The sequence below is a fragment of the Trichosurus vulpecula genome, chromosome 4 (genome assembly GCF_011100635.1).
Source record: "Trichosurus vulpecula isolate mTriVul1 chromosome 4, mTriVul1.pri, whole genome shotgun sequence".
Classification (NCBI taxonomy): Eukaryota; Metazoa; Chordata; class Mammalia; order Diprotodontia; family Phalangeridae; genus Trichosurus; species Trichosurus vulpecula.
This window is the reverse complement of record NC_050576.1, coordinates 260,116,819-260,130,380: the sequence shown is the minus strand read 5'-3', so window position 1 is coordinate 260,130,380 and position 13,562 is coordinate 260,116,819. Positions and strand designations below refer to the sequence as shown.

General features: G+C 44.9%; 1 protein-coding gene across 1 annotated transcript in view; it reads right to left on the bottom strand.

Annotated features, from left to right (window-relative positions):
• Nucleotides 1-12,641, bottom strand: part of WWTR1 (WW domain containing transcription regulator 1) — a 185,504-nt gene extending 172,863 nt beyond the window's left edge. The window contains exon 1 of the mRNA XM_036755870.1: nucleotides 11,314-12,641. Coding sequence (XP_036611765.1) covers nucleotides 11,314-11,765 — 452 coding nt within the window. The 5' untranslated portion in view covers nucleotides 11,766-12,641. The remainder of the gene's footprint in view (nucleotides 1-11,313) is intronic.
• Between the last annotated feature and the right edge of the window lie 921 nt (nucleotides 12,642-13,562).

Below are 13,562 nucleotides of genomic sequence, written 5' to 3'. Positions count from 1 at the left end.
TGTCAATTGTTTAAGTTCTTAGAGTAAAAAGGTGTTCCTCCCTAATTCCTATCTGAGAGGAGACCCCATCTCCTCCTAGACATTGTATTGAGAAACTATCTCTACCCTTTGACCCAATGGTATCAGAACTAGGCACATATCCCAAGGAAGTAAAAAACATAAGGAAAGATCCCATCACAACTAGACCGGTTGTCATCAAATGTCTCTTTCACCATCAGCTCATTTGTGAGCTCAGAAACATTCAATGGATCCTTGCTATCTACTAGGTCAGATCTAAATTCCTCTTCTTGATTTTCTAGGTTCTCCATAATTTGGTCCCATCCACATAAACTCTTTGATCTTTCCAGGCAAGTCTTCTCACTATATCATTAAAAAGCCATATTTATTTCTGCCTACCATGCCATCACTCCATTCCCCTCTCCTAAAATATCCTTTCTTTCTTTCTCTTTCTTTCTTTCTTTCTTTTTTTCTCTCTTTTCTTTTCTTTTTCTTTCTTCCTTTCACCTGTAATTTCATTGGCAAAGGAAAATACAGATGAGGAGACTCCTTTTAGTTTTGCAAGTCAGTAACTTTTAGTAATGCAAGTCAGTAGCTCTTCAGAAACTTACATACACTGGAACTCAAGCTCACACAACTAGAATGTATCAAAAGAAGGACTTCAACCCATATCTTCCAGACTCAAGGGTTGGTTCTCTATCTACTCAGTCACACTGCCTATCTTCCCTCTTTTTTGAATCATCTGAGATTCTACTCACCCTTCCAGGCCCAGCTTACACAACCCCTGAAATCTTCCCTGACCAATGCTCCAACCATTATGGCTGGATGGAACTACCCAAACTCCTCATCTCCAAGATGAGGAGACAGAGGATCATGGAGATTTTGTGATTTGCCCAAAGTAACACAGGCAGGAAGTGACCAGGAAGGGGAAACCTTAACCCAGGTTTTCTCATTCTAGACCTAGCACTTTCCCCATTATATCCACAGTTCCTCTCCTGACTCATATCAGAGTCCATAATACAACATTTAACATATAATTGTATACTGTCTATCATGTCCTACTGATAGTTGTTTCTTATTAGTCTTCTACACCCCACCCCAAGATCCTTACAGGCTTTATAATTCTTGTGTAGCTCCCAAAGTACCTGGAAAAGTGCTGCATACACAGATACTCAAGAAATAAAAACTGATTGATACTCCCATCATCACCACCATCAACATCATTGTCCCGGAGTACTTTGGAAGCATCTCTCTGCACCTTCTTATTAATCTACTGTTTTGCAATAGTCTATAGTTCTCTAGATATGACATCAAATACAATAGTAGACATTTAGGAAGAGATATTATCAATGAAGAAAAGTTTGAGGAAGTTCATCAGACCTTAACATTGGCTGACAAGCACATCCTTTGCCCTGAGTTATACAGACAGAACTTCATTAATTTTCTAGTAAACTACTGCTCCAAATACATATTGGGGGAGAAATAAAAAAGGGAAAATACAACAACCCGAAGCTCCCAAATTACATTATTCATTTCTGAGGTATAAAGACCATATGCATTATGCATGACTGAAAGAGGTGGACTGGCCACAGAGTGGGAGGGATAGAGATAGGTGAGCAGACCATCATTGGTATCCACAACCCTCCATGGTTAGCTAGCTTCCCAATGTCAAGAGATCTAAAGGACAGTTCCAGCCTGTTGGGTGGTGGATTCACTAGAAGATATGAATAAGAGTTACACAGGATTAAAAAGAATGGACGGGTGGTGACATGAACCGGTAAAGGGAATAGAACCATCTACTCCCTATGTCCTTCACAGGTCCATCAAAGTATCATACTGACTAGAAACCCTCAGGGAAGATATTCACAGTCTACCAGCCCACAGGCATTGCATACACTGGAACAACAATAAATGACAGCTATGATACAATGCTTTAAGATTTGCAAAGCACTTTACAAATAATGTTTCATTATCCTCACAACATCCCTGGGAAGTAGGGGCTATCATTAGAGCAATTTTTTTTTGGAGGGGGGAAGGGAGGGCAATTGGGGTTAACTGACTTGCCCAAGGTCACACAGCTAGTAAGTGTATCAAGTGTCTGAGGCCGAATTTGAACTCAGGTCTTCCTGACTCCAAGGCCAGTGCTCTACTCACTGCGCCATCTAGCTGCTCCTATTAGAGCAATTTTACAGATGAGGAAACTGAGACAAAAAGTTAAGTGTCTTGCTCAGAGTCACACCACCAGTAAGTGTCTGAGGCTAGAGATGAACTCAGGTCTTCCCAACTCCAGGTCCAGGGCTCTATCCACTGCACCACCTAGCTGTCATGAATGTGAATACTTAGGTCTGCAGAATTTAAGATATTTAAACATTTGCTTATAAAAATTATTTATGAAAAGCTAATAAAACATTACTGTATACCAGGGGTTTTAAGTCTGGAGTTCATGAATAGATTTCAGGGATACATGAATTTGAGTGGGAAATATACATTTATTTACTCATTGGTTTATTCATTCATTTATTTTCACTGGCCTATAAGTGAAATTTAGCACTTCCTTCAATTATTTAAAAAGTTACTCTAAGAAAGGTTCATAGGCTTTACCAGACAGTTAAAGGGATCCATGACACAAAAAAAGGTTAAGAAAACACACACACACACACACACACACACACACACACACACAAACACATAGCATTCTCATGTCAGTGTGCTGGAGTGAGCCTGATCCTCTCACATGCCTTGATGACTATGACCAAGACTGGCCCCTGGCCTTCAATCATAAATAAATCACTGCTGAGCATTCCCTACTCTCCATCTCTGGCCCTCATAGAAAAGGGCAGTTGTAGATTACATTACCTCAGGTTACTTGGGGACTTTTCTTCTCCCCAGGCCTATGGTTAATCATTTCACTACAGGAGGGTTGAGAACCCTGGGGTTCCTTCTTTCCTTCCTTTCAGTAACAGGAACTGACCAATGGGGCTGTGATTCCTACAAACCAAAACTCATTCTTTGTCATTATATTCCAGGCTCATTTTACCCTGAACGCACCACCCCAATTGGGATTTAATCAACAATCGTAATTAAGGCATTAAGCAACTTAGTTCCTCTTCATCTACTACTTTGCCAACATTACATAACTAATCCTCTCCCAGAGACAGTATAATGGCATTATTCCCATTTCACAGATAAGGACCCAGAAGGTAGAGACACCTAATCTCCCCCAATTAGAAAGACAATTTGGCCGCCTAGTTTTCTAGGGTGAAACATTGAAAACCTTTTGGTTTTTACTAATAGTTAAAAGCTTCACAAACAAACCAGAAATAGGAAACAGATGCACTACCCAATTCTGTTTTCTCCCCACCAAACCTTAAAAGATAATTTGAGAAATCTAGATTCAAACACAACACCCAGAAACAAATGTTTGATATTCAAATCTACTCTAAAAGGCAAAAATCATCTTAATTAAATTAAGGCTGCTTCAATTTTGAACAACATAGGAACCTAAGATCTAATCAATGGATGATTACAGAGCCTATAATAGTCATGATTAGACAATCAGTCAACGCTGGAGTTATGAAGACAGTTTTCAAGCCCTGCCTCTGACTATCTGACCCTAAGCAAGTCACTTAAATTCTGAGAGTCCCAGGCAAAGTCCTAAGACTATAAGTTGTGGAAGAGTAACTTATCTGCATTGGTAGAGGGATTTCCCTCACAGGGGCTTCCCTTCACCAGTGTAACCACAGGTCCTATTGTTGTTAGATTTGTAATTTCACTGGGGTCCATTAACATGCACATCACACCCCCCCTCCGAGAGCTGTTGTGGCCAAGAAAAATGTTTTTTAAATCACCATCCTACAGCCAAGCTATAGCACTCCAAACTTAGATAGGGTCTCCTGGGGTCCATCGCTTCAACCTGTTTTCAGATGGGTAGCACCTGGCAGAGCTTTGTCACTGTTGATGTAGCCCAGGGTAACTTCTATGCCACAATGAGTCATCTGAGTTGGACTTGAGTGGATGATGATAATAAAAATTAATAGCAGCAGCAACAATAATAGGTCACATTAATGTGGTATTTCATCATTTACTAACTGCTTTGCATATTGGATTCCAAAGTGTAAACAGCATCAATGAGGAAGATTGAGTGTGAAAAATTCTGCCTGTCTCCAGAATATAGTTTACCAAATTTTCAAGACTACCCACCTCATTCTGACGCACTATTAACCTGGGCTGTAATAAAAATATACTTAAGGTATATACTACAGGTTCTTCCAGTAAGTCTTAATTGCCAAACTGGAAGGTTCAGTGAGCATCCTTCTGGATTTCTCTGTAGCTGGGCTTTCTGGACCATCTGTCACCTCTCCTTCCAAATACTTTCTCCTTTCTTGACTTCTGTGAAACTGGTCTCTCCTGGTTTTCTTTCTATCCACCTGGCCATTTTTTTCTCAATCCCCTTTGCTGGATCATCACTATTATTCTGAGTGTGCCCCCAAGATTCCAAACTGGACCTTCCCGATATCTGCCTTTCTCTTGGGGAATCCCATGGATTCAGATGATCATAGGTTTAGAACTGAAAGTCCAAAAGCCCAACCTCTTTATTTAAAGGTGAGGAAATGAAGGCCAGGGATTTACGCAGGTTACACTGGTAGTAAGTGGTACAACAGGGATTTGAACCTCTGTTCTCTTACTCCAAATTGAACTGTTCCCCACCTGAACACAGTGCCTCTCAGTTATTACTTACAAACAAACACACACACACACACACACACACACACACACACACACACACACAAGTATGGGGGGCAGGGGAGTGAGGAAATCAACAGGGCAAGAAGAATGAGGATTGAACCATACAATGCGGCAATTAAGAACTTCTGTGTGCATATGTATGTATGAGCGTTTATGTATGTGTATGTATGTAGAAAGGGAGCTTGGCATAGTAGACAAAGAGATGGCCTCCAAGTCAAGAACATTGGGGTTCAAGTCTTACCTGTGACCCCTACTAGATGTGTGACTAACCTCTCAGTACTCTAGGCCAGAGAGGTCAAATGTGGGCTGCAGCACAAGTAAGATCAAAATGTAATGGGGAAATAAATTTAATATGACATAGGTGATGTTAATATGTAGTTTTCTAAGTCCATGTGAGGCCAGCAGAGATACTTATATATGGTTTAGTGGCCCAATTTCTATCTGAGTTCGACAACACAGTCCCAGGCAACTCTCAAAACTATAAATGACAGAGAAGGCACAATCTATATTGGTAGTGTGAGTTACTTCATCAGGAAGGGTTCCCTATACCAAAGAAATCCCCAACACAGTCCCTATGCATGTATTTCTCAGCATGTGTGTGTGTGTACACACACACACACACCCACACACACACACATATATATATATCTGTCGATCTCTCACTCTCCATCTTTCTCTGTCTCTCCTCTCTCTGTCTCTGTCTCTATGTCTGTCTGTCTCTCTCACACAGATGCAGACACACACAGACACACACAGACACACACACACAGATACACACACACACACACACACACACACATCCAGCCTAAGTCTCCTGAAATTTCCATAGCTTGTTTCTGGGCACCAGCTCCCTAGACTAGCACCAGCAGGCCTGCCTTCTCCTACCCCATCCAGTCTTTAGATAAACAGTGTAAGGGGACAGCTGGCAATTTCATTCTGCGAAAAGGGTAGAAGGGATTTTGCAAAATTGTTCTCTAGTCACATTGTCGGCCAAAAAGAAAAATTAAAAACTGCCAGGATTTAGTTAAATTTTTTAATTTCTAAATTTGTACTGGAAATTATAGGAAAAGATAAAGACAATTTCTTTACATAACTAATCTCAAAATAATTATAATAGCTAGCTAGCATTACTATAACACTTCAAGGCTTACAAAGGGCTTTACATGTTATGATAATCTCATTTGATTTTCACAACAACCCTAAAGGTAAATGCTATTATTATGCCCATTTTATAGAAGAAAAAACTGAGTTTGGAGGAGGTTAAGTCATTTACCTAGCGTCACCATAGCTAGTAAGTATGTGAAGCCAGACTCAAACCCAGATCTTCCTGATTCCAAGTCCAAAGCTCTGTCCATTTCTCTATCTCTTTAATAAACACTGTCAAAAAGATAGCAAACTAAACCAGATTTAACCCTGCTCATCCCAACTACAATTGTAATGGTCTTTTGGACAGGAAAAGCCCTTCTTACTGGCAGTTAGCTCTAGATCACATGTTAATTTGGTATTACTCGGTCAAAAGGAATACGTTTATTTTATTAGAGCAATTGAAAGACTATGATGAGGATGAGTTGGCTACAGAGGGAAAATAAAATATCCAGGAAATGCATGACTAGATGACCCTAGGAAAATCACTTAACTTCTGAGTGCCCCAGATAAGCTGCTGAAGATGCCAAGTTGCCCATCTGCTGTGGATAGGCTCTTGATGGGCATTGGGAGAGGGAAGTTCCCTATAACCATGAAATCCCAGGTCCAACAACTACAACAAAGAAATATATACTTAAAAAGGTTTGGTAGCAAGAATGAAAGATTTAAAAAAACATGGACAGACCCAAAACTCTATTGGGCCCTACTTGATGTGAAAGCCCCAAAGAGGAAGGCCTACCAGTATGCCCATCACCATGGAGGAGTTATGGGAGACCATGGATAACAGCTGCATAGGATGAGGAGGTGAATACATGGCTATAATCAGTACTGTTAGAGGATTCTGCACATATGGCTGAGATCACGAATTCACTTGAAACCTAATGTATATTTTGTTACAGCATAGGTTAATGGCCTGTTAAAATGAGACAGCCAGTTTGGAAAATGCTGCAAGCCACATTCAGAATACAGGGAGGCCTTTTTACCCTGGATCTTCTCCATTGATACTATTTGCCATAATGGAATGTCTGAAAAAATGAGGAAAGGAACCCTTTCTGAAGTATAGAAAAGTGATTGAGTCATACACACTAGAAAAAAATTGTCTTTGATAAATATGACTTCCCTCCTCTCTACCTTCCATGAAAGTTCAGTGTTTTGCACAGTTCATAGGGGTTAGAATTGCAAGAAGCATCAAAAGTCCAACCACTTGATTTTACAGGTAGAGAAACTGAGATCAAACAGTTAGGTGAATTTCCCAGGGTCATGGAGGCAATGGATTGGGTACTGAATTTGGACATTAGAAGGTCCCATCCCATCTCTGTTTCTCTCTAAGCCTCAGTTTCCTATCTGTAAAAAGAGGCAGTTCAATGAGATGATTTCTGGGATCCATTCCAGCTCAAAGTCTATGAAAGAGCAGAGGCAGAAATGGAAGCCAGGTCTTCTGGCTCTTCTCCCTGCCTTGGGCTGCCCTGCTTCCCCTAAAGCCCCCCAAACTTGGTTTGACATGAAGGCTCTAGTGATTTTCAGCTGAAGCTTCACCTATTTAGGTGAGGATGTATGCTTTTCATTATAGCTCAACTCACATCTCTAGGGCAGGAGAGAACACCTATCCCCTATCCCTATTTCACAGATGATAAAGTAGACCCTTGGGGAAAACCTGACAAGCAAGAACAAGAGACCAATGATCACCCTTTTTGAAAAGTGACTCGATCTATCAAACACTGGAACCTCACATGACTATGTAAGTTATTATTAATACTATTAGTAATAATAACAGCTCACATTTCTATAGCAATTTATGGTTCGCCAATTACTTTCTTCACATCACCCTCAAGAGAGAGAAGATACAAATGTTATTCTCCTCATTTTACAAATAAAGATAATGGGGCTGAGTGAGGTTATGGCTTACCGAGAGTTGCCCAGCTCCTGTCAGAAACAAGATTTGAACCCACATTTCCCAACTTCAGAATCTGCTACACCAGCATATTGTACTTATTTCCTCGAACCATTCATCAAAGCCTCGAAAGATCCCCTTGACTAGTTGCTCCTCCTCAAAGAGTAGCAATTTACATTAAATCCTCCTTCCACTTTGGTCAGTACTGTCCTACTTTCAGTTAAGATCACTTCTGCCACTCATGGTAGTTCCAACCTGCCATTTAAAACATTCCAGGGGAGAAAGTGAGGTTGGGGACTTTGCACAGCCCTCCCCCACTGAAACCCAATTCACTTGCATCACCTCCTTCTTAGAGAACAGAGGACAAACAACTTCTGCCACTTATGGGCTACCCCAGCAGGGCCATAGGTGAATTAGTGAAGAAGGGATGGTGAATTGTGAAAGGTGGAGGACCGCTGCGATATGGTGGGATGTTGGGAGGTCTTGAGGGGAGAAACCTTCCTTAGTGTCAAAGAAATGGTGGACTACACCAGAGTATCTTTGGATGAACCCAAAGGCCTGGTACCCCCTTTGTCCTACCTTTGCCCAGTTTTCCTGGACAAAGTTCAGAGGGACAGAACTGATTCAAACATTGAATGCTTGGGGGTTCCTTCCAAAGCAGAGTCCTGGAACAACTTACACACAAAACCAGGCTTTTTTTTTTCTTTTTTGGCCAGTGTTCCTTATGTACTCTCCAGGTGGGGCTCGGATCTGTTCCAAGAAAAGCTGGGAATGCTCCCTCTTCCTCCAGCCTCTAAGCCACACAAGGGTTCTTAACCTCCTTTACAGTTCATTTGCCACTCATTTTTTATCACACATAATTTTCTGGAGTACATACTTATATAGTGTCAAATTTCTTCTTTTAAATCATTTGGGAAGGGAAAAAATGGTCCCAAAATTTCATTAAAGGTTCATGAAATGTTAGAGCAGGGAGGAATCTCGGAGAGATCTAGGCCAAACCTTCTATTTCATATAACTGAGGAAACTTGAGACCCAGAGAGAGGTGAAGTAACTCTGCCAAGGTTACACAAAAGTAGGCTGAAACAAGAGTAGGAATTCGAACCCAGATCCTCCAAAGACAAAGAACCAGTTCTCTTTCCACTATACCAGGACACTTAATCTTTACTAATACGTACCACATTTTCTTTGAAAATTTCATTACCTAAGCAAAATTAAAATGACAAATTTATAAGCATCCTGACCTTTAAAATGGTGTGAGGGAAGCCCAAAAGGCCCCCTTTAAGACCAAGTTACTGTACCCCAAGGACTACAATGAGCATAAACAGTATTCTTGACTTACAATGGGTATTGATAAGTTAAAACATTCCCTGTCAGTGCAGTGGCACCATCTGTATTAAAAGCTGGGGTTTATCACTTTAAGGTTTGCAAAACTCTTTGCCCACAGAATTTCACTGGATCCTCACAACAAACCTTGGAGGTCTTTAGTTCCTAGAATTATGATGCCCATTTTACAGATAAGAAAATTGAGGTTCAGAAAAAAAGAATCTGCATATGATCAAACTCCTCTTGTCAGAGGTGGGCTTCCAGCCCCCTCTACCTGTCAGTATGCTGCTCACGAACACTAAACTGTGAGCCAAATTGACAAAACACATCCACTTCAGTCCAGTGGCTCTGTCTTGTGTCCATATCAAAAATAAAATCAAGCATTCATTAATCAGGATGCCATCTGGTTGGTTGGTTGGTTGGTTGGTTGTTGTCCCTTGTTCTCAAAGAGGACCAAAATGATGCCACAATGCTACAGTCAAGTTAGTGTGTCCAACTGTGGCTGATCAGACCAATTCCAGCTCAGAATCTTCTACTACAGGTAGGGCACAAATAGGCCATGTGAATATTTGGGTTGGATTTTCTAAATTTACACATCCCCTCCAGTTTCTTTTGAGCTGCTTCACCTGCTTTGGTTTGGAGAGGGCAGGAAAGAGCTTATCAGGTAATTACTCACCAGCATGAGTTAAGGAGATGAAAACAGCAAGGAAAAAACTCACATCCTTGTGGGCAATCGATCAATCAATAAACAGTCCCAGGCACTGAGATAAGCACTGGATTAATTTATTAATTATTAGTTAATTTATTAATAAGTATATATTAATTTATTTGGGAAGGGACCATCGGATGTGAATCAGAAGGGATGTAGTATCTTCCACAGTGACTCCACAAATAAGTTTCACTTATATAGATCTTTGACAGACAACTCAGCATAGTAAGTAGAGTGGGGAAGGCCTGCTTTCAAGTCCTACCTTTCAAATATTCCTTGCTGTGAGATAAAAAAGGCAACTTGTCGACTCTCAGCCAGTCAAGTAAGGAGGAGTGGCTGATCTACATAGGTGAAGGGCGTTTCCACACCAGGAACCCCCAAACCAATTACAAATATGAATCCACTCCATATTTCACGTTAAAGTTTGCAGAAGTACTTGTCCCCATTCCACAGAGGAGAAAACTGAGACTTGGTTAAGTAGGTTTCCTGTCATCACACAGTAAATGAACATGTCTACGGCTATATTTGAACCCAGGTTAAGCCAGCGCCAGCCCTGGTACAACCTCAAGGTCGGCCCTTGGGAGCTTGGACACATTTCAGATTGCAAGCCTATACTTCTCATGATGATTAGTTTCTTAGAAGAGAGGCCTCAGCCACAGCTTTCCTTTCCGGAAGTCTGTGGTTACAATTGTCCAAACTTTAATTAAAGTTTAATGTTCACAGCAAAGCTGTGAGTAGGAGGGAAATTTTGCAAAAGGCGCTGGGGCCATCTAGATCGTCTTCTAGGTTCTCCCCAGCGGACACTATGAGACTCTCCTGACCTAATTTCCACACAATTGTTTTATCCAGCCCATAACTACTAACAACAGAATAACTGCGGGTGACAACAAGGGGCTGGCGCACGGTCCAACCTCCCAGCGTTCCATTTCACTTTTTTCAGCTTTCTTCCCATCAAGGAGAAAACTGCAGAAGACAGAAACTTGGCACCGCCCCCCCCCCGGCCAAAAAAAATCCATCCTTTCCTTAAGACCCTGAAAGACGCGAACTTGCCCACTGTGATTTTTCTTGGCACTTTGGCATCTACAGATGCCCTCGCCAGCCTCCCAGCCCTACTCTGGACCCACTTGGACACGATTGATTTTTTCCATCCCTCCCACCTTTGGCTGCAAGGTTATCCCTACAAGCAGCATGGGAATCCCCCCCGCCCCAGTTTCATTTCACGCCCCCAAGACAGCAAGGATTGACATTTCCCAAGCCAGAAGATCCCGACCATCCTGATCTCCGGCCCCCTCACAGCACACAGTGCCAACACTACAGCTACCTGCCTCGGGACCACTCTCTAGCACCCACGAGAAAGAGTTGTCACCCAGGCACATTCATGCACTCAAGGACGCGTAGAAGTACGCGTTTGTGTATGCACACACACATACCTGTATAACCAAGCACTCACGCACCGGACCCCTCCCGGGACCCCGGGAAAGTGTCAGGCAGTCCCGTCACTTACTTGAGAAAGTACCGCTGGCCGGTGGCGGTGAAGGTCATCTCCCAGCCGGGAGGCAGCGGCAGTTCATCGGTCACGTCGTAGGACTGCTGGCGGAGGTGCGCGTGCTGCTGCGCCGCGCTGGCCGCCGCCCCAGCCCCGGTGCCCAGCTGCAGGGAGGCTGGAGACGAGTGGGAGCGAACGTGCTGGGCACCCCCGGCGACGGCGCCGCCGCCGCCGCCGCTCAGCCGGGCCGGGTGACTGCCGGACGAGTCGGTGCTGGACTGCCGGGAGTGCGAGCCGGAGTCGGGCTCTTTGAAGAATGACTCGGGCAGGATCTTCTTCCTCCAGGAGCTCGGCTTGGGATTCATCACGGAGTTGAAGAGCGCTTCGAGATCAGTATCGAGGTCCTGGGTGACATGGATGACTTGCTGCCCCGGGGGCGGCAGAGGAGGGGGTACGGAAGCGGGATTCATCGTGCGCCTCCTGATCTCACACTCGCTAACTCACACACTTGCACACCGAGCTGCAGGTTTATTAAAAGGGGGCGGGAGAGGGGGCGGGGGCTGGCCTGGGGATCAGCCCCTAAAAATGAAAACTTCAGAGAGCAAACTTGGGGAGGATCGATGCCCTCTCCAAGGATCCCAAGCAGACCTTCCTTCGCCAGTCAGCCCGGCCTGATGGGGGGAGGGGAGGGGAAATCCTCGCCTCCTCGACAATTATGCAACTTTCCAGTGGCCCTGAAGTTCCCAGGAGGAGAAGTTCGAGGAGGAGGAGGAGGGCGCTTGAAAGTGCAGATTAGGACGTGGTCCGGCTGCTCAGTGTCCGGGGAGAGTTCGCGGCTTCCCGAGGCGACAGGGCCAGGACCGCCGAGCACTACAAGCCCCGAAGCCCGAGGCTGTTTAGCCCCACGAAGGACCCGATCCTGGAGCGACCGAGCCCAAGGGAGCCTTGGCAGCCGGCCCAGGCCAAGCGGGCCGAGGCTCAAACTGGGAGCCCGGCGCGCCGTCCGGATCCCAACTTGGCAAAGTCAGGTCTTGCAGCCAGATTCGGCTCCCGGGGCCTTGGAGTCCGTCGATCCGTCGGTTCGTCAGTCAGCTGCTCCCAGGCTAGTTGCTTAGAGGCTGGGGGCAGAGTGGGAGTGGACACAGGACCGGGATTTCCAGCTCGGGACTTGACTTCTGACCTGGCAGAGGGGTTTCCGTTCTCACATCCTCCCCTCCATCTACCCAGCATCAAGCTTGGATTAACCCGGAGCTGGAGGAGGAGGAGGAAGAAAAATAGGAGGAGAAGGAGGAGGAGGAGACGAGCAGCCGCTGCTGCTCCCGGACTGTCCCATAAACAAAGTTTGGGGAAAACTCCAACCCCCAGAAAGGGGGCGGAGCCAAAAGTTTAGCTGATGAATTTTGCATGACCTCCGAGTCCAGAGACTGCCTGCCCCCACTCGCCCCTCCTCTTCCTCCTCCTCCTCCAGGGCTTCTCCTAGCCCTGGGCGTGATGGGTACTTTACTGGGTAAGAGGAGGCAAAATCGCACCCCCCCTCACCTCCCCCCCCCCCCACTCCTCTCCTCCTCCTGGGATCCCAGGCCGAGAAGTTCACTGAAGCCTCTCTCCCTTCCCTCCCGCAGGGTTCAGGATCTACATTCCTTTGAGTTTACCACTGCCTTGGACAGGGCCTGGGACTGGATCAAAGGCAGAGTGTGGCCCTATTTAATAAAGTGCTGGTGGACTGAGACGGAGGAGGCTGAGAGCTGGGGGTTGGGAGCTGCGGCCCCAAAGGGACCAGGAGTGAGGAGACTAAAGACGCAACCCCGGCTCCCACTCGAGGTATTTACTACCGACCGGCCACACTCTCCCTTAGGAGCATAGAGCAGACCCGCGGAACTGCCTGGACCCCAGAAAACTGAGCATGTGGAGCCCCGATGGCCCAGCGCTCCTGGTGGAATAAACAAGAACAACCTTTTCCTGGGAGGCAGCTTTTCAGATGTGACCATATTTGGTGCGCCAAGCTCCTCGGCGTGGTGGGGCTCAGATTGTTGAGTTGTAGTCGGCTCTAGTGTAGACAGCGCCCCAAGTGCCCCGGTGCTTTTCCCTACCAGATCATTGTTTCTAACGATCTGTAAACAAACTCCCTTTGAACCATTAATTAATCCTTTGTCTCTAGGTTACTAGGGATTGAGAGGAAACCGGGTCAAATGCGGGGTGCTAGGAAGGAATAAAGAGAGCCACCACCCCATTCCGCCCCTAGTGCGGGTGGGAGGATTGGAATGACA